Source organism: Pleurodeles waltl, chromosome 3_1 (genome assembly GCF_031143425.1).
Source record: "Pleurodeles waltl isolate 20211129_DDA chromosome 3_1, aPleWal1.hap1.20221129, whole genome shotgun sequence".
In the NCBI taxonomy this organism is placed as follows: Eukaryota; Metazoa; Chordata; class Amphibia; order Caudata; family Salamandridae; genus Pleurodeles; species Pleurodeles waltl.
Window position 1 is genome coordinate 367,251,875 of NC_090440.1, and position 20,410 is coordinate 367,272,284.

The 20,410-nt window shown below is 43.8% G+C and overlaps 1 protein-coding gene across 2 annotated transcripts in view; it reads left to right on the forward strand.

Moving 5' to 3' along the window:
• Positions 1 to 20,410, forward strand: part of USP50 (ubiquitin specific peptidase 50) — a 233,775-nt gene that overhangs the window by 189,949 nt on the left and 23,416 nt on the right. For both annotated transcript variants that reach the window (XM_069222542.1, XM_069222543.1), the window contains exon 6: positions 1,689 to 1,821. In XM_069222542.1, coding sequence (XP_069078643.1) covers positions 1,689 to 1,821 — 133 coding nt within the window. The remainder of the gene's footprint in view (positions 1 to 1,688; positions 1,822 to 20,410) is intronic.

Consider the following 20,410-nt stretch of genomic DNA (forward strand, 5'->3'; position numbering starts at 1 on the left):
TTTACAGGCCCTGGGCACCTGTAATACCACTTTATTTGGGACTTACAAGTAAATTAAATATGCCAATTGGATGACGCCAATTCTACTATGTTTAAAAGAGGGACCACAAGCACTTTTGCACTGGTTACAAGTGGTAAAGTGCACAGAGTCCCAAGGCATACAAAAGGGAATCAGCTATAAAAATAAATAAATGAATGAATTATTTAAAAAAATAGAAGGATGAAGGCAAAATGTTTGGTGATGACCCTACAGAAAACATCAAGTCCAACACACTTAATCATACCAAGCATAGAATACAAGATAACCAGGAATTAGTACTATGATGGATCTTCCCACAGAATGATTGCCATCCCAAAGACAAACAGAAGATCAGCCATCTCCTCTGAGAACACACAAAATTGACTGTCAAGCCACCATTGAAACTTCAAATTTAAAGCTCTACTGCAATACCTACGAATTAATAATGATTTGTAAGCACTTGTAAATCAGTTAGTCATTGCAATAAATTAATATTGAATTGAGACACCAAAAATAAGAGCGAGGGGGAAGTAGGGAGAAAAAGATAGAGATATAGAGAGAGCACGAGTAAGGGAGAGGTTAAGTGAAACAATTAAAAATCAAGGGCCTCATTTACAAACCTTTGGTCTAGGGCAGTGCAGCAAGCCTTTTAGCTGCACTGCCCTGTGCCAAATCAAAAGGGCAGGGATGCACCATAATTACATGATACAGTGCATTCCTGTCCTTTCAGCCAGCGCCATTGAAGAAATTTCTGCTGAGCACCAATGCAGGCACCCATTCACCATGGTGCAAGGGTGCCTGCGTTGTTGGCACAATTGTTTTTGTGCAGGAAAGGGACACCTTCCTGCACAAAAACAATCAATTGAGGTGTTTTCCTCTTTCTATGTGTGCTGCAAAATGCAGCACCTGTAAAAAGAGGAAAAAACAAAGAAAAGTAAAGTTATTTCTACTTGTTACGCCTCCCCTGGGGAGGTGCACAGTTTTGACCCACTCACGTGTTTACAAATTCTTGTAAATCTGGGAATGTGTCAAAACCCACCGCAACGCCCATGGAATGCCTCCTTGAGCTAGAGTAAGGCAAGGCAGCACTAATCACTGCCTTGCCTTCCTCCATATTTATGAGGCCATGCAAAGCCATGCAGGGTGGCTTTGCGTCAACTCATAGATATGATTGAGAGGCCTGCGCCACCAGAGCAACATAAAAAGTGATGCTCTGGCATCGCAGGCCTCTTGTAAATGAGGCCCCCAGTTTTGCTGCGAATGAGGTGAGTGAGAAAAAAATAGGAGAAAGAAAGACTGAGAGGCAGAAAATGAGACAATGTGAGCACAATATAGGGAACAGTTAGGGAGGGAGGAAGAGAAGAAGAGAATTGGAGAAGCTTTAAATGGACAGAAAATTAGAAATGACAAGGAGAGAGAGCAAGAGTCGGTGTGAAAGAAGGAGAGACCAAGTGAGAGATGAATAGATAGCTCAGCATTTGTGGGCCAATTTACAGTGCAATATTTGTCAAGAAAAAAAACACAATGAAAAGTAAAGCACCAACTCATGTTTGTTGAGTTTGGATATATTAGCGCACTAAATAGTGAACCAGAACACACTGTGAAATAATAATCAGGTTTATTCATTGGTGACTTAAAAAGCTGAATCAGGCTTTGTTTTTCCCTCTCAGATTTGACTGCAAAGATCGAGTCAAAAGAAAATTAAAAACAGAGGTTCGTTATCCACTTAGGAATCTGGATATGTCTCCATATTGTTCAGCACCCTTCCAATGGTTTCCAAAGTACAACCTGTATGCAGTGGTGGTAAGTATAAAATAAGTGCCCTTACTTGTAGTGTGCAGCTCATTGTCTTGGGATTTTTGCAGATGTGTTTTTGTGTTATCTGTGCTTGATATTCCCATTATGTGGGTTCTTTGCCCAGTAGAAGAACCATCTGGCCTACTTCTGTGACATAAGATAACATAACACAACAGGGCTATCTTGGCCCTGACTGAAATAAAATATGTTTATTTTTTGTACTCTTCTATGCACCATTACATGTGTTATGAATTAGCCCCAAAACATCTAAAATGGGAATATTCAGGGACTATCCATATGCAGTTAATACAAATTATAAGCACTGTCCCCTTACTCCAGTTTTGCTAATAGGGAGTTTGAAGATTTGGGGCCTATCCACAAAGGCATGTAACAGTATGTTAAAGAGTACTCCTGAAGTAATCCTTCCATGGTCATGAACGGTTTTGTGAATCAGCCGTTACATGTGTTTATTTTCTGAAGGTTACTTCAAGCGCCACCTCTTTGTTTCAGTCTTTGGGAACTAAAGTGGTATTTAGACCTTCGACGACTGGCTGCAAAGCGGTGGCTAGCATGCTGTCATGTAAAGTTCTCCAACTGTTCAGCAAAAGCAAAAACTAATAACCTGTCGCACTGGGAATTTTTTCCCAGCACATGAAGGAAATTTGAGCAATTTTCAAGCTTAGCACCGCCATGATACACATAGCAGTCCTGATCATAAAATAAGCTAACAAGAATTACGTTTGAGGGGGTCACCTTAAGTACCTCAGATACCATTGTCACAGGTGGCTAGGAGGGGATGTTTCCAACGGTAAAGCTGACAGAGGTCTCTGCCATTAAAAACACAGTAGTTCTCCATCTGCTCAATGAGATGGTGATTATGAGAGCCCTTGAAACTGGCACAGAAACGAAAAGAGAACTTTAATGGAAAGAAAGAAAGCAGAGAGGGATTTGGAAAGCAAGGTAGCAATTGCTCAATGTAGATGCAGCCTGAGAGAATCAGAGCCTCTTTTACACAAGCAACAAGGTGTCAAACAATTCAGCCCCAATCACTTTTCTCTTCCTAGCAATTGCGTAATGGAATTAGAATATGGTATAACTGTCCTAGAAGACGTTTTCTAATTCACCTCACTGTTGCCAGTAATATTGCAGGAAATATCACAGGAGATTTCAATGTCGGGGCTAAAAATGAAAAAACAACATCAGGCTCAAACCTAGTAGGGCACATGCAACTATTGGGAAGTGACCTAATTCTCTACCTAACAGTCAGATATGACTGGCTTTAGTCTTCTCACAGACCCTTTATTGATCTAGAATGTTTAGTCCAAACCCTTTTCTTTTTCTTTTGTCACTATCCACCCTATGATCCTGAGGCAAACTCCTTCCAAACAGACAAGAATTACCCTTGCATCATCTGTATTCAAATGTCTAAAAAGATACTCAATAGACATATACAACCCTCTCAGTCTAGATCCACCCAACGCGATTATAACTCTAGTTGGACCCATGTGAGGACGGTGCTTAAATCAGTGTTTCCGTGGACCAGTAAACAGTTCAGCTCACCGTTGACCAATATGAAGAGAGCAAGCAAGAATCTAGAGCATATACGGTGTAGCAAAAAATCAGAGGCTGAAACTAAATGTTAGAAAAGCCACACAACCAAATGTAAACTGTATGAGCCGGTTTGAGAAGCCAGCAAACCTTGCACAACATACTGCTCTGGAGATTTTAAAATACCTTTGCACCTCAAGAGCGCTGCAGAGAACTCCTGAATTTCCTCCGTGCAAAAATAATATAGATCTCTGAGGCTTTAATCTGCAACCTGAACCATCCCAATTCCCACATACTGCCACATAACAAGTCTCCTTCACTGCCTTCAAATTTGTGAGATTAACTGAGGTATTAACTGAGGTACTGTAGACATGCTTATAGCATACCTGTGAAAGGTAAACATCGCTAGCTGCTAAAATATGCAGTTACAACTGCTTTCCTCAAAATGTGAACCCACAAGGACAATTCCAACTACTGCTCAATTTCAAACAGATGATACTTGAGCAAGGTTCTGGCAAGTGAGGGTACTAAACAACTGTAGTAGCCTCCCGCATGACTATCAACCAAATAAAACCTCAAAAAGAGTTCTCACTTTCAGATATCTACATGGACGTCCTGTGCATTATGAGAGAGTTCAAGATGACAGGCACACACCCTACTCAGCGCCAGGATGCCTTTGTGTGTGCTAGTGCACTTTACAAATACACGTAACATCCATAGAGCACTTTTACTTGTAGACTACCTGCCCTACAGTGGACTAATAGCTACTTCTCAAATGCTTACTAGAATGGGTTGGAATGAGGTGAAGTATAAAATCTGCACAGCATAGAAAAGAAGACCACAAGGCTGTGCTTCAGTCTTTAGAAACATTAGCCTTTTCTGAAACGTCCTTCACTGGTACCCAAGGCAAATAAAAAAAGCTGTGCACCTTGGTATTCTGTTACAAGTTGTAACTACCATCAGAAAATAGTCCTACACAGTGTACTCACAAGAAACCCATTTTAGTTTGCCAAAACAGGTTCAAATGAAGCAAACAAAGAAGTTATTTACTTACAGTAATGCTCTCCTTGGTGAATACTGTACCTAACTACAGATTTCTCACCTTAGAATATCCCTCAAACACCAGACTGGATTTGAAGAGTTTTTCAAGGGAGTGCACCATCGTACTGTGTGGTGATGTTTTGCTGCTCATCATAAGCGCCACACCTCCTCGGAAGTGATGGAACGTAGCTGCATATAAGCACCATCCCTGCGTGCTGACCTCAGTTTCCTGTCTTTTCCCTTTTCATGCCCTCAGATGCAGAGCATGATTTATTGTTGGTTACAATGTGCTGAATACTAACGTCGAATGTATTTAGATGATCAAAGGAAGCCACTCCTCAGAAAAGGGGGGATGGGAGGCCAGTGAGGACTTGGTGCCTAGATAGTGTATCCACCAGAAAGAGCATTACCAAAGGTAAGTAACATGTTATTCTGATGGATACTTCCAACTACAGCTACCTCACCTCAAAATAGAAACCAAAGCAGTATCTCCACAAGATGGAGGGTCTGTGGAGTGAGCTCAGATGAAAAAGTCTTGCACAACTGAGCAGGCAAAATGTCCTCCCTGCCAGACTTGGCTGTCATGCTTCATTTACGTGAGAACTGATGCCATGTCATAGCCTTGTAGATGTCAAGGACAGGCACCCCTCATGCCTACACAGTTGTATTGGCTCACTAGTGGAATGGGGTCACAGACCTTCAGGAGGCTGTTTCTTGGCCATTGCAACCGGATTTTAATGCAGAGGGAAGTCCATCTTGACAAGGTCCTTTTCTGCAGAGCCATTCCTTTTTTCGCTCCAGAAGACCACACATATAGTTGATTGTTCATACCATGATTCTTGGCACAAATTATGTAAACAATTAAAGCCCTTTTGGGATCCAACCAATAGACCTCTCCTGCTGTTTCGAGGGGGAGCAAAGAATTCTGGCAGAGTGATTGATTACAAATGTGGAAAGGAGTCAGAACTTTTAGTAGAAAAGTTGCCTCAGTCCTCAGTAACAATTTGTCTGGAAAGAATGGGATCTAAGTTAGTTGCACCAACAGTGCTTGCAATTCACTCAAGTGAAGAGCTGGTGTGATCGCAATGAAGTAAATAGTTTTCAAGATCAGGCGAGGCAGTGAGCAGGTATATACAGGCTTGAAGGGCGTACACATTACAAAAGTTACGACTATGTCTCACTGTAGCATTAGAAATGGTTTGGGAGTAAACCTGTGTCAAACCTTTAATACATCTCATCACAACAGGTGATCTGAACAAAGTCAGTTGATCTGGCAAGGGCCCAAAGAGCTAACAAACAACCTTTTTAGTGCCCACTTTAAGGCCTTGCTGGGCTAATAACACAAACAAAATAACATATGATAACTTTGCCTTTAAAAAATCAGTATCTTGGGCGACACAGCAGATTAAAAATTTGTTGCAGCTTTTGGCATAAATGGATTTCAAGGTGGGGCATTGGTAGTTAGGATGAGATCCACCACTACAGGCAACAAGGTGAATGCAGTCAATCACTGCGACTCAGGGGCATATTTATACTCTGCGCTGGATTTGCGTCATATTCTTTTTTACACAAATTCGGCGCAAAGTAAACACCATATTTATTCTTTGACGCTAGACCCGTCTAACGTCAAAATATCCCAGTGTGCGTCATTTTCTGGATGCGTGAAACACCCTCGCGTTAATGAGATGCAAGGTTGGCGTTCTCGTCCAAAAAATGACTTAAACACCCGTGCACCATATTTACCCAACCGTGCAAAAATGGCACACGGCTGGGAGGCGGAGCTGAAAATGTCGCAAATCCCGATTTGTGCCAAAAATTAACGCCTGGGTCAGGGCAGGCATTAAAATGGGGCAAACACACCAGTACTTAAGGAAAACACACAGAAGCAACATCAGAGCTCAAAAAGGAAGACATGGAGGTGCTATTCATCCAGCATGCACGAAGCTGCAGAGCACAGGAGCAACAGCAGCAGCTTCCACCACACCAACAGGGACCCCAAAGGCAATGCCGAAGACAGGATAGGATATTCAGGACCAGGACAACCCTTCAGGGCCTCAGAGAACATGACATCATCCAGAGGTGGTACAGACTAACCTGGAAAGCCATACAGGAGCTGCTGCGCCACATTGAGCCACAGTTGGCACCCAGCTTGCAGACACCCCACATCATTCCACCAGAGACCAAGCTGCTAGCTGTCCTGCACATGTTGGCAAGTGGCTCTTTTCAAACCATTGTTGCCCTGGTTGCCGGGATTTCACAGCCCTCATTCTCTGCCTTCCTTCCCAAAGTACTGTATGCCATCATCTTCCTCACACCACGCCACATCAGCTTCCCCTACACACAGCAGAAGCAGCAGTAGACCAAACAGGGCTTCTATCAAATCAATGGCTTCTCGCACATGCTTGGTGCCATTGACTGCACACATGTGCGGATTGTGCCACCTGCTGCAACGGAGCATCTATACACCAACAGGAAGCACACACACTCCATCAATGTGCAGGCCATTATGGATCACCGTGGATTGATCACCAACATCATGGCAATGTATCTTGGGAGTGTACATGATTCATTCATCTTCCGCCACAGCACCATCAATCAACACTTCCAGGATGGACGTTATGGCAATGGCCTACTTGTTGGTACGTACAGAAACCTAGTAATATACACACAGCACAGCAACCCTGTAGGACACACAACACATGCACCACTACATTGACACGTGGCCAGGAAGACTCTGAGGTTGTGACACTGCTAGTCATGTTTGATATCCTGAGCCAATGGAATACACACCTATGGACAAATGACAGATGCAAATAACAACAGATGCCACTCCAGAGCCACAAGGGACCTATTAAAAACCACACAGTGACAATGACATGGCCTTAACTGGCAGTACAACTTGGAAGATGAATATTCCAATATCACATCAGTAACACTCAATCACACACCCTTCCAAGCAATACGTACTGTGTAAGGGGTGTGTAATGTGTTTCGCTGCAGGTCAAACACCATGAGACACATAGCATGATGATGCTGACTCTAATGAAGGTGACATGGAATCATTGAGGCAGTACCAACATCTCACATCACTCCTGGGGTGACATTTCCCGCTAGCAATAAGGAAGTGGACTGTGCTATGAACACATATTGATGTGACATTATTGCAAAGTGCACACTGCTACACATACGGATTGAGACAATTACACATATACACAACAGACGTAGAGGCATATGGACCTCCTGACAATTAAACCTTCACCCCCACAACCAAGTTAGCCAGCTTACCTGGAGCAGGTTCTGTAGTGTAGGTACATGTTTGCACATGAGCCAACTCGGTGAGGGCACAAAACTAGGTTTGCATAGAACTTGTCACACATGGGATAATTGTGCATTGTCAATTGTGAAATCTACAGTGCTGCCAACTTACGGAGATTTGTTGAACATTGTCACCTACCCACATCATAGGGCCTCACTGTTGCATTTCACATGCAAATACATATGTCTAATTGGATGGGATGTTCAGCCCATATAGTGCAACCGTGTTACCACCACAGTGGAATCAATTGTTGTGTGTGTGGAAATATCATGTAACCTCCAGTGAAGGCACATGGACACGTCTTTCACATGACATAATGCATGGGAGATACACAATGATCTGCAAGTCTAGAAATATACTGCTTATATCAGGTCAATCAGCCAAACCCCAGTTTTGATAGTTAAACAACCCAATGCAGAAAGAACATCTTAGAAGCCTATGACCCCACACAATAACACAAACACAGATGAGTCACAGACGTCACAAGATAACAACTGCCATGCAAAGTGATAATCCAGGTGCAACCAACAGCCAAATATTTACCCTCATTTTCTCTTTCAGCTGATCAGGGTTACGGGATCCAGCCATGGATCATGACCCCATTTGCCAACCCAAGCACAGCAGCAGAGCGTGTGTATAATGAGGCACATTGTAGGACAAGCACCAGAGTTGAGAGGACTTTTGGCATCCTGAAGTCCAGATTAAGGTGCCTCGACATCACCGGAGGCTGCCTCCTATGTTCACCTGAAATGGTCTGCAAGATCATTTTGACCTGTGCCATCCTGCACAACATTTGTGTAAGGAGGAACATTCCCCTCTATGAACCCACAAATGCCTGAAGAGGAGGAAGAGGAGGACGCTGTTGCAGGATTGCGTCGCAGACAACACATCGTACAAACCTTCTTCTAACTGTAGTCACCATCACCACTTTGTTATCATATGTCATTAAACACCTACCTTCACCACTCGATCATGCTCTGGGTAATTGTTTATGCATCACATGATCCCTAGGAATCATATCAGAGTTTAGCCTCATGGAGCATTGCAGAAATACAGATTAGGATACTGAAAAAGCCACAGCACATTTGATGGGTATGAATGTACAGCCAACATCACACACAGTATAAATGACATAGATCCTGTCTATTTCACATGTGAAGGGCAATATCAGAGGGCCACAGCTATGAGACACATCCATGTTGCCAACATGGTCCATTGCAGCACATGACACACAACTAAGACACCATCAATCATAATGAAAAAATGTGTCTCATACATGAGGCAGTGGATATGCCACTGTATTGGTAACAGGAATGTATGACCAAACCCTTGACAGCAGTAAGTGTGACATTAGCTACTCTGCAAGTAGCATGTGTGACAAGAAGTCCATCTAACCTGAAAATGGATAGCTTGAATGCCCCAAGTATGACAAGCATTGCTCACAAAACATGCCCTGCGCAGTCCATCCAGGGTAATAAGTCCTGCCACTGCCATGTTTTAGGTCTCTCCCCACCATTCTCTAGGGGACCCTGTAAATGGACTATCTGTACCCTGTGATTCCTCACCTACACACACCCAGACACCCAGACTCCCATTCTGACTCCTGTGTGCTTCCCACTTCAGGATGGCATGCCATAGTCATAGTTCACCAGTCTGCATGGACTTCAGGTCAAATAATGCACTGCCTGGCAGTCGGTAAAACCTGTAATCAGCTGTCCATTGCTTCCCATGTGAAAGGTCCACTTGGCCCTTTGAATTTTGAACTTGATTCTCAACTCCACGACTTGTGAGAGACTGAAGCTGCACACACCTGTGAGCACTACCATGCAGACCAGCCATTTGAACCTGGCCTGCCCTGCTGCTGCCTGGAACTGCTTAGAAGCTACCAGTTTCAGAATTTCCTTGTTGTGCATTGGCATACAAATCACTTGTGTATCAGAGCCCTTGGGGGATTGTGTAACGTTGCAGACCACAGCACAAACTGTTTTTAGTTCCCACAGTGCTGTTCCTGCTTGTCCCAGTCTAGCCTGCTCACTGTGTATTTGCCTTGTTTATATTTGTTCCTGACAGAGCCTGCATCCTGGTAGCCAGACTGGTTCCAGGCTTTGCGTTCAACATAGAGGTTCCCTGTGGCTACATTTGTCTCATATTTGCTTTCCATGCCCTCTCTTGCCTCATGGGTTATTGTGTGTGGTAGGTCTACAATGAATCCTCAAATAGATAGTACATTTTAATCATGTTACTCATCGTAATCAGTTCTGGGACATGTATTCAAATGGCCTAATCCAGCCCCCATCCCTTATCTGGTGTTGCCTGTAAATATGTTTGCCAAACAGTGACAGTGTGCTATGGCTGTATGCATGGATTTGGCACGGTGCCTCCAGCACAACAAACAAGGCTTGCCAATGTGTATGTGAGGACAAAACATGTTTGTGCCTTGACGGTCCACACACAGAATCACTTCCTCCGCCACCTTTTGATGGTGCTTGCGTGGTGACTAGCTGTGAGAATAATTAGCACAGAGGCACTGATGTTCCCTGTTGCAGTGGGAATTTTCCAGACCACCCTGTGTACACATGTTGTAATGAAAGCTGCCTGTTAGCTATTACTCATCCATTAAGTTTTTGAGCACATCAAGGTTGCCCTGTCAATAGCCTTAATAAGGTTCTGCAGTGCCATAGCTGGGCTATCACCATGTGTGTTGTTAGTTGATCTTTGGCTTTAGGGCAAATCTGCTTTGAAGGATACTCTGTTAATTGAGGGAATGGCTCCACAGACTCATGACTAGACCTGCACGTAACTATGACAACATGGAGGCCAATACTGACACAGGGTACACATGGCCACACACTTGAACTGGACACCTTTGTGCAATGAACCACTGGAAATATGTGAACACATGCAGCATGGTCTGCTGGTCCTCCACAGCCACAGGAGAAACATAGGTCACTTACATTAGTCAAACTGTGGTGTACCCAAAAAAAATTTGATTGGATTTGGGACTCTGTGTCACAAACACTGTGCCTACTTAGCATGTTCAAATGCCTGACACATGGGTAGTATACACACAAGTGACCATGAAGTGGTATCCAACATTTCATTACATGTGATGGGTTACATTTCTGACATTGCCATTATCAACCGTCCTCCATCTATCCTGTTTATAATTTGTCATGGGAGATGTTTTGTCCCCAAAGTCAGGGAAGTTCACACACCAAAAGATGCAACAGATATAACAAACACATATCATGACTGATGTACTTTAATGAATGGCATCTGATGGTTATCCACAATTACAACACATTCATACAAGCACATTATGCAAAACAATTCTTGTGATGTTCACACAGAGGCACAACAACAATTGAAATAGGCAATTCACAGACATAAACACACAGGCCATGAGTGAATGTTTTAAGTTGTGTAGCCTTGCTATCCTCCATTAATGCAACACCTGCTCAAACTAGGAAATACCAATTTTATTCCAAAAGTTTGTGTTGCTGTTGTGTCAGTTAAGAGAGCTAATCCGGCACAACAACAGGAGTATCATGGTCCACAGTAGTGTGGTCTGCCACATGTGCCCAAACACTAGAACACACACAGCAGGTCATAACATCCTATCTTTGTATAGTTATAGCCTTTATGTATATTAAAAAAAGAAAAATTACACAAACACAGTTATAGACAGATATTTTGATGCAAATGCATCAAAAAAATACTCATATGCGTCAAAATATGACGCAGATGCTTTAAAAAATGTCGCTCACACACAATATACATCGATTGGTCCCTAGCCTTAATTCCAAAGCTGAACCCCATGTAATGGTTTATCCATTAAAAAAAATATTGATCCTTGAATGCAGGGGTATTTTCAAGCATATGCGTCTAAAAATATTGACGCAAAGCCTGTAAGCGTCATAAATTTCACGCATAATAAAAACACACCGCATTTGAGACGGGAAGTGATGTAATAGGATATCCTGTTTACAGAAATGGTACAGTGGGTGTACTTTCACTTTCACTTTGCAGTCTGCGATTCTTCTAGACTGTGTGGCTGTGTATAGAGTTGTGTCTGTCAATATTGTGCTTTTGTCTCCTGTGTGCTATTTCCATTGTCATCTGTTGTTTTTGTAATTGTCTGTGTAAATGAATGTAAGTGTGGGTTTGTCATTTTTTTTGTTTAGTTTTGTCTTTGTACTGTTGGGAGTGTGTTAGTGGGTATTGTTAGTTGGGGTATTGTTGGGCTGTTTGTGGGTTCTTTAAGTTTCCTTTTCATACCTCCTTTCCCTGTATTTCCCTCTTTACCCTTTCCTATCCCTATTATTTCTGATATGTTGGGAAGGCCACTTCTGGGGAGAATGGGTGAGGAGGAGCTGGGGTCTTTTATTTGGCTGGTGTGCCACTTCCGCCCCCTGATGTTGGAGGCTGGGGGCCGGGTGATACAGGGGTATCACACCGAGGCTAGGAGGCTCAGGTGGTCAAAGGTGCTGTTCCACCTAAAAAGACTGTTCAACAGCCAGCGCAACAACCACCAACTGAAACATCGCTGGGCTGACCTGGTGGCCAGAGAGCAAGACCTGCTGGACCACCTGGGTGTGGTGATTGGTGGCCCTGTTGGTGAGTACAAATTCGACTAATGTGTATAGTTAAATGCTGTGTAGTGACAGTAGCAGATTTTGTGACATGCTGCATGCAATTTTTGTGGACATGTGGAATGCAAGTTGAAGAAACTGTGGCCCTGATGAATACTATTTTTGCTACGCATTACCGTCATTTGTTGATGCAAAAGCTGCACAAACTTGCATAAGACAACTTTATCTTGTTAATAAGTGCTGCTTTTACGTCAATAGATGATGGTAATGCGGCACAAACAAAAGTATTATTCAGGGCCTGTGAGTGTACCAGGAATGAGATGTATTTCACATGCTAATGCAAGGAACCAAAGTAGTTCCCAAATCCTTTAATACATTTCTGCACAGTATTCATGGCCCTATGTACAAATATCTTCCTAACCTCAGTTAATGTCTTAGGCTGATATTTCGACTTGGTTTGTGCAGCATTTAAATTAATTATGGATGCCAATGTAATGCACACTTGATACTATCTAATTTTTTTGTGCTAATTTCCATAGCTGTAGCGTAAACAAATGAAGCAAATGCTACACATAAAAAAATACAGTTACATCTGGCCCTAAGTTCATTGTTTCTGTGTGTTTACGTCTGGATAGATAATCTTTCACATGGCCAAACGTAATTGTGCCCGGATTCTACCAGATTGCAGTAGCAGTACACAGGTTCCTCTTGTGGCTTTTCAGAGTAGGCGTAGAATTCCTTTCACTGAGTAGCATAGGCCAACAACATTTTTGCCTTGGGCACAATTGCTGGTACAGAGCTGGTGCATTTGCCATCTGTGTCACTTTATAGCCAAACATTTTTCTAAAGTTAATGGGTCATCATGGGATCCCTGACCTTTGTGAATGCATGGTCAGAAAATATTATTTGCATGATGTTGTGCAAGGGACCACTGACTGCTTCCATCATACATTTAAAGTCACGAAATAGTTTGCTAGTTTACGTTTGGTACACCCCTGCTGATCTAGTGCAGCATATGTACAATTGTTGACTTCTCAGTATGAAGGCTATCACATACATAGTTGTATGCTAAGATCAGCAAGCCAGCATACCTGTGACTGCCGCCATTCCCAAGGTGCTTACAAATCGAGACCTACGTCATCAAGATTGCAGAAGTAGGACATTTGCTAAACCATGTTTCAATTAGGGGACAGTGTCAGTTCGGTTGTATAATCACAGATCACCCAATTTGGCAAATGTAAGCTAATGAATGTGGCAAACTGTGATCTACAATACCTGATATAGGTACACAGGGCCCAGAGTAACACGTTTCAGGTGCAATGACTACACCTGTGCCCATGCATTCTGTCACGGATGATCAAAATAGACACTGTCAGCATATATTTGTTAGTTGTTTTGATTTAGATAAATGGCCAACCCATGTTTAGCGTAACATTGTCATCAAGTAACACACAGGATCCCTGCCATCATGGTGTCATAGGGGGCATATCCGGCTCTGGGTACACTGCCAATTTGGCATATGTAACCTACATACAACACAGGCACACATACTGTATAATGGACCATTGAAAGCACAATAATTCCAGAACTAAACTCAACCCACATGAGCATCACACAGTAACTCATTTTCCCTTGATACACAGGCCACAATACCTGAGTCACTGGTATTGCAGTGCACCAGGAATGTGGCTTTGCATGTCTCTCATAATAACAAATGATGAAATGGAGTACCCTCTAGAAACAATTCTGCACTAAATTGAGTAATCATGTTTGGCACCACATGATTGTTAGGGCCAGTGCATGTGTGCATATGTGTGTCTATCACTCACTGGATTAACAGTGTTAATGCATGTTTGCAGTAGTATGTCTGTTGGGATGTCTACATGCCTGATGTGCTGCTCTATCATATAAAATGTCACACACAGTAATTTGTTTATCCAAGTTATGTACAGGGAGCAGACATTTAGCACATTTCACCCTTCCATGTTTTAAGGTGGACCAGCCCCCTACACAATTGGTGAAGTGGCTCGATTTGTGGACCCAGACGTATCCAGTAAGTGTTGATATGTTTGTCCTGTGTTGTGTTGGCAGCTGTTGTATGATTGACTCCCTTGTGTTGGACTCATTGCAAGGTATGATGTGCTGGCACATGATCTGATATGTGACTTGACTGGAGGTTGACATTTTGTTCCATGTTTGAGTTGGACATTCTGTGGCGGAGAGTCATATATTAGGAGTCAAGTGCTGCGCTATAGGCATGGGCAGGTGAACAGGGTGATTTTTTGCTGCATGTATGCCAATGATTCATTTGGAGGTGGCCAGTTTCATGATTTAGTCAGCAAGTCATACCCTGATTCACACAGACCAGTGATGCCGAAGTATTACCCACACACTTGAGCATCCCTGTTAACTAATGAACATGTAGGACTGTATGTTTAACTTCCTAGCAGCATCTAGCTCCACATGTTGTGCTCCGTTTATGTGACACTTGAGTGACATGTCATAGGTATGCATGCAGGTCAAGCACAGATGGGTGCTTGCATCTATGTGCTTGTTTTTGGAAAGGTATCAGTGAGATCTAATGATGTTGACAATTGTCTGCAATAAGAAACATAAATGTGGATGTGATTGTCCAATGTTTGAGTCAATCCTATTTAGCAGCCCTCCTTACCTGTGGTGGAGTGACTAAACCCATGGACAGCTGTCCAAAGCTTCCTGCCTGTCCTTGATGTTTGAAAGTATGTGTTGCATGTCCACCCCACTCCCCCCCGAGGCACAGGGTTAGGGATAGGAAATATGTGTACCTAGGTGTGAGGATCCCAGTGTAGAAGACAGACATGTAATTTAAACATTTATTTGTTCCAACCCAGGATGCCCCCTCATGATTAGCAACTGCATACCTTCCAGGCAATTCCATTTACAAATCACAGGTCTTGTGGGCTTTGGTTGTCTTCCAGAAGACAGTCATTAGTTGGCCTGACACATGTAGAGTACTTGCAGCATTTTTTATGTGACTATTAGCAGTACAAAGATGCACAGATCATTTAAGTAGGTACACACCTTTTGTGCATTGCTGTGCTGTTAGATAGTAGATGTGTAGGCTGCATTGGACTGTCATTCCTCAGGGACATTCTATGATCTGCACTGTGATTTGGACAGTATCAGCTATTTTTGAGAACGTGTTACAATATCATCTGTAGATGTATCACATAATGATGTCACTAGTGTTTGGCTTTCTCTATTTTTACAGCTGCCAACATGAATGCCTATGAGATCAGGGAATTCCAGAGGCGGGCAATGCGTTACTGCCACATACTAGATGTGGAGTCTGGGTTCTGCAATATGGCACGCCGGTATTGACATGAGAGAGCCACAGGGGTCTGGAGGGCATTTGCCCAAGGGGTGCTAGCCCTGCCCACAACAGCCACCAGCACCACTACAGCTCAGACCACAGTCACCCAAAGGATGACAGCCACTGTTGCAGGTCCCTCAACCTCATCTGCCCCAGACCCACAGGCAGCAGCTCCTGTACCTCCCCCTCCAAGCACAGCACAGGCACCAGCAGTACCATCAACAAGTGGAACACAGACAACCCCAGCTGCAGTGATAGACAATGTAGAATTTCAGAACATGAGACGTGACATGCAACGGACGTTACCCAGGATTGACAGGCTGCAGCAGGAGGTGTCCGGCAATAGCAGAAGATTGTGGGGTATTAAGAAGATCCTGCGGATGGCCAATTTGTGACTTTTGGATCCTCAACCATGGTTCCCTCCCCTCCTCTCCCTCCTCTTTCCTGGTTCTTTTCTGTAGTGGGTTTAGGGGGTTTAGTGTTAGGTTTAAGTAGGCTGTTAGTTTAGTTAGTATAAGTGGGTTGGGGGTGGAGGGGATTACATTATTACATGTTTTTTTTGTAGGTGGGTGGGGGATGATGTTGGGGTTTATGTGTAAAAAACAAAATATATATATATATATATATATATATATATATATATATATATATATATATATATTACCCCCCCCCAAAATAAAAATCTATATTTGTTTAGGATAAGTTAGTATGTGTTTAGGTTAGTATATGTTGTCCTACATGTGTCCCATCGTATAAGGGGGGTGGGGGGTTGATGTTTAGAGTGTTTAGTTAAATGTGATAGGTAAGTGAAGCTGAGGGTAGTTAGGGCCAGTTGTGGGTTATGTGTAGTTAGGATAGGTTAGGTTAGTTAAGGTGTTTCCCCTAGTTTTAGTATCCTTTATTACTGTGAAATAAAGTTTTAGGTACTCCTTTACAGTATGTGGCATATGCTTGGGAATTAGGGCCTTGGCATGGGTGAACAGTGTCAATTTAGTATTTGCATTTGTGTTCCATCCTGCATCAAAATCACATTATTGACATGGTTATTCACATTTCCTAATGTGCAGCCACATTGGCAGCTACATCAAAGCTACTTCTCTATGCATCTGCCATCCACTGCACCCACCAATCAAGGTTACTATGGTTCCCAATATGTTGTGAAGTTTGTATGTGTTTTTAAATCTGTCATCGTTTGAGTCCTGATTTGGAATCTTGGGCACTGTGGTACATCTGCCTGCAGCCTGATGTTCATGTGAACCCTGATAAGCTGAGTGATGTTATATTCTTATGTAGTATTGTATACATAAATCACACCTATCATTTCTTACATTGTACTCCCAGGTTACATATTTGTCCATACACTCGTACACATCCATTCCTGCTGTATGGTGTGTGTGTGTGTGTGAGATGAAAGTTTATAGTCAGATGTCACATACATAAAGATTGTCTTGAAGGGAATGTTGGCCACAATGATTTTCACCTTATACATACCTTGAAGCGGACCTTTTCGGTCCAACACAGCATTATACTGTTTGTTTTCAATTTACTTCAGAAATAAGTCTCAAGAAGCGCAGATGATGATACAATCCAGACCCCAGTGCATAGTTATCAGCCCACAATCTTTCAACGCAGTTGTATTGACATTCTGTGGCCTTTGACATGTGACATACATCACTAATCTCCTACACAGTTTATGTGTCACATTACACAGAGACAAAGTGGTTGTGTAAGTGCTATTTATTTTAAAGTGCTGCAGTGATTACATAGTGAAGGATTGTGAGTCCATTAGTGTCGCCTTCCATTGTGATGCAACACAAGTGCAATGGGACTTGTCATTGGACATGCTGGGGTGAAGTGTCATACAGTGCAGAGGAACATGAATTGCCAATGAGGTAGTGAGAGACAATCACAGAGCACAGTGTCAAGGTGAACAGTGTGCTGGAGAACAGTGCATGTGACCAACTGTAGCAAGACTGGCATGTTAACACGCACAGGACCTAGGATATCAGTGCCCATGTGGCATGGACTGGTCTACTGGGTACTCCTACGGGTGAAGGTGATCTGTTCCACGTCTTCATCTTCTGATGTGTGTGTCGTCTCCTCTGCCCTTGGTGTAGGTGGGTTTGAAGGGGCAACACACACTTCAGTGTTTGAAGACGTGGAGTCAGAATTCCAGATAGCTGCCAACTGTGGGGCTATTAAGGGTATTTTCAGCAAGGAGGAGCTGCTGGTTCTTGAGTATAGCAGCTGCATCACTGTGGTAGGCAGCCAGGTCGGCCCTGAGGGGGTCATGATTGCATTTGTGCATGCAGTGAAAGGTTTGGGATGCCAGGTGTTGTGGCAACTCCCTTACTGCTGTGGTGAATTCCCTTACACATTGTTGTAGTCCTTGCAGGATGGATGGTAGCGCTTGCATGGCTGCTGCCTGTTCTGCAGATGACATCATGCATGTGTGCATCCCCTCAAGGCTGGCTGCCATATTTCGCATCCCCACCGCACCTCCTTGGCCAGCTCCCGCTGTACCCCAAGTACAGTCCTCTCAAAGGTGGTACCAGTGTCCTTAGAGTCCTCAGCTGGGTTGGAGCTGGCAGGTCGTACTATTGGGGTGAGGGTGGGTCCTCTGTGATGGCTGCTACTTCTGTGCTCCTCCTTGCGACTGAAGGTGGGGTCTGGAGGGTTCCATGGGCATCTTGGAGGGTCTGCTGGCTAATGTTTGTCAGCTCATCATCCATGTCATCAGGGAAGTCCAGGACAGGCATATCCCCAGGAGAGCCATCGTCCTCTGCAATGAGATATTGTACAAATAATGTGTCTGTGTTGTGGCATTTGTAATGTGACGTTACTGACTTCCTATTAGTGGAACATTGTAGTCTTGGTTCCTGTTCATTGTTCCCGTCATTAAGATTAGCATTCTCCCAGGCCTATGCCCCACCTGCATGTCACATATAGTGTGGGCAGTTTGGGGAATTGTCTGCGTCACATCCTCTAGGTGTAAGTTCTGTCCAAATTGTATGTTGCCACCTTCTTGTCCTACTCAATCCTCCGTCTACTCCCATTATCATGGTAAGGCCTTGCACTGGCTGTGGGTGTTCTGATGCCACTTGCACCACACTTAATCTGGAACTGACCCAGTCTCAGATATTTCACATCCACCTATATGTTGCTGAGACCTAGCATATCCTATGTAGAGCATTGGCATGGCACAATACAGGTGTCAGCATTGGTAGTGTGTAATGTTGATGTTGGGGAATGTGTGCTACATTGGATTGCAGTGATGGTCCTGGCAGTGTTCCATTTCCTCTTATGACTGTGCGGGTGTGTTTAACTAGCTAGACACATATGTCCTCACCCTCAATGCTGTTGCCTTAGCAGTATGACAGTTGGGATGTTGCAAGGTGGCACTTCAGCTATTGTAACACAGGCACGGGGTAGACCCTGAAATGTGCAGCATGGGTATGACAATACTGCTGTGTACTTCATAATGTAAGTAACAATACCTGATGTTTATTGCGCCTATAGACATGAGCATTTGACAGGATTTGCACTTTGTTAGGAATTACAGGGGATTGATAACATCGTCATCCTGAACCCTCTATTTTGGGTGTGTTTGATCCATGGGCACATAACTGCCGTAAGCTACTTGACCTGCACACACAGCACAGGTGGTAGAGGCAACTGTTGTCAATGGTAAATACCACTTGCGGATATGGCCCGAGACTGGTAATTAAGCCCTCGTTCATGTAGCGACAATACCAGCTGTCGTGTGACAGCAGGTCAGTTTTACGTTGTACCCTACCCTCCTGGATATGCTTTGCCTTTCCAACAACCTTGACATGGTAGAGTACCCCCATTCAAAGGTTGTTGGTGTATTGTTGTGCTGTGCCCCAGGTTTCCCCTGCACAGCCCATGCACCCGTGCCATGCCCTTTCCACTACCTGATTATCATGGCTGACATGCATTGTGTAGTAGGTATGTCCCCCCCGCTTACAGTTAACATTTAGGCATTTTTGTCCCCCATGCAACTTACCCTGCATCTATGTGGTTTCCTGGTAGTCTGCAGTGGCCTTAAATACCTGTGACGATCTCCTCAGGGATTACGGCTGCCACCATCTCCTCCATGTGGTCCAGGGCCTCCTGCGGTGCTGGACTCCCACCTCCAGTCTGCAGTGCTGCCTTCCTGTTCCTTGCCACCTTTTCCTTGGTCCTGCGCTTGCAGTCATGCCAGATTTTTTTGCACTCAGTGACTGTTCTCCATACTTCTGGCACACTGTTGATCTTGTCGACAGTTTGTTGCCAAATTGCCTCTCTCCTTCCAATTGGCAATTTTGAGGTGACAAAAAGTTGATGCTGGTGTTCCGTCACTTCTTTCACCAGTATTTCATGCTCCTCTGCACTGAACCAGCGCTTCCTTTTCTTCTTCTCCCTCTCCTGGGTCTTGTCTGGGACCTCCTGGCTGGTTCCCGGTCGGTTGTAGTCTTCCTGGGGTCTTTCATGGCTTCTGGGATCCATTTCGGGGCTCCTTTGCACATTTTGCTGTGTTTGCACTGCTTTTTGACGCTATTGCGGCAGAAAAAGGCGCATATCAGGATTCCTCCCACTGGGGGAAGACATCCTGCAGCATCTCTTGATGCAGGCACCACTTGTGATCTGCCAGACAACACATGCTCATTTCATCCGCTCTGCCATTCATGGACCCCACCACATGGCTGGCAACCAGAAACATATTCTGGCATTTCCGCCACCTCC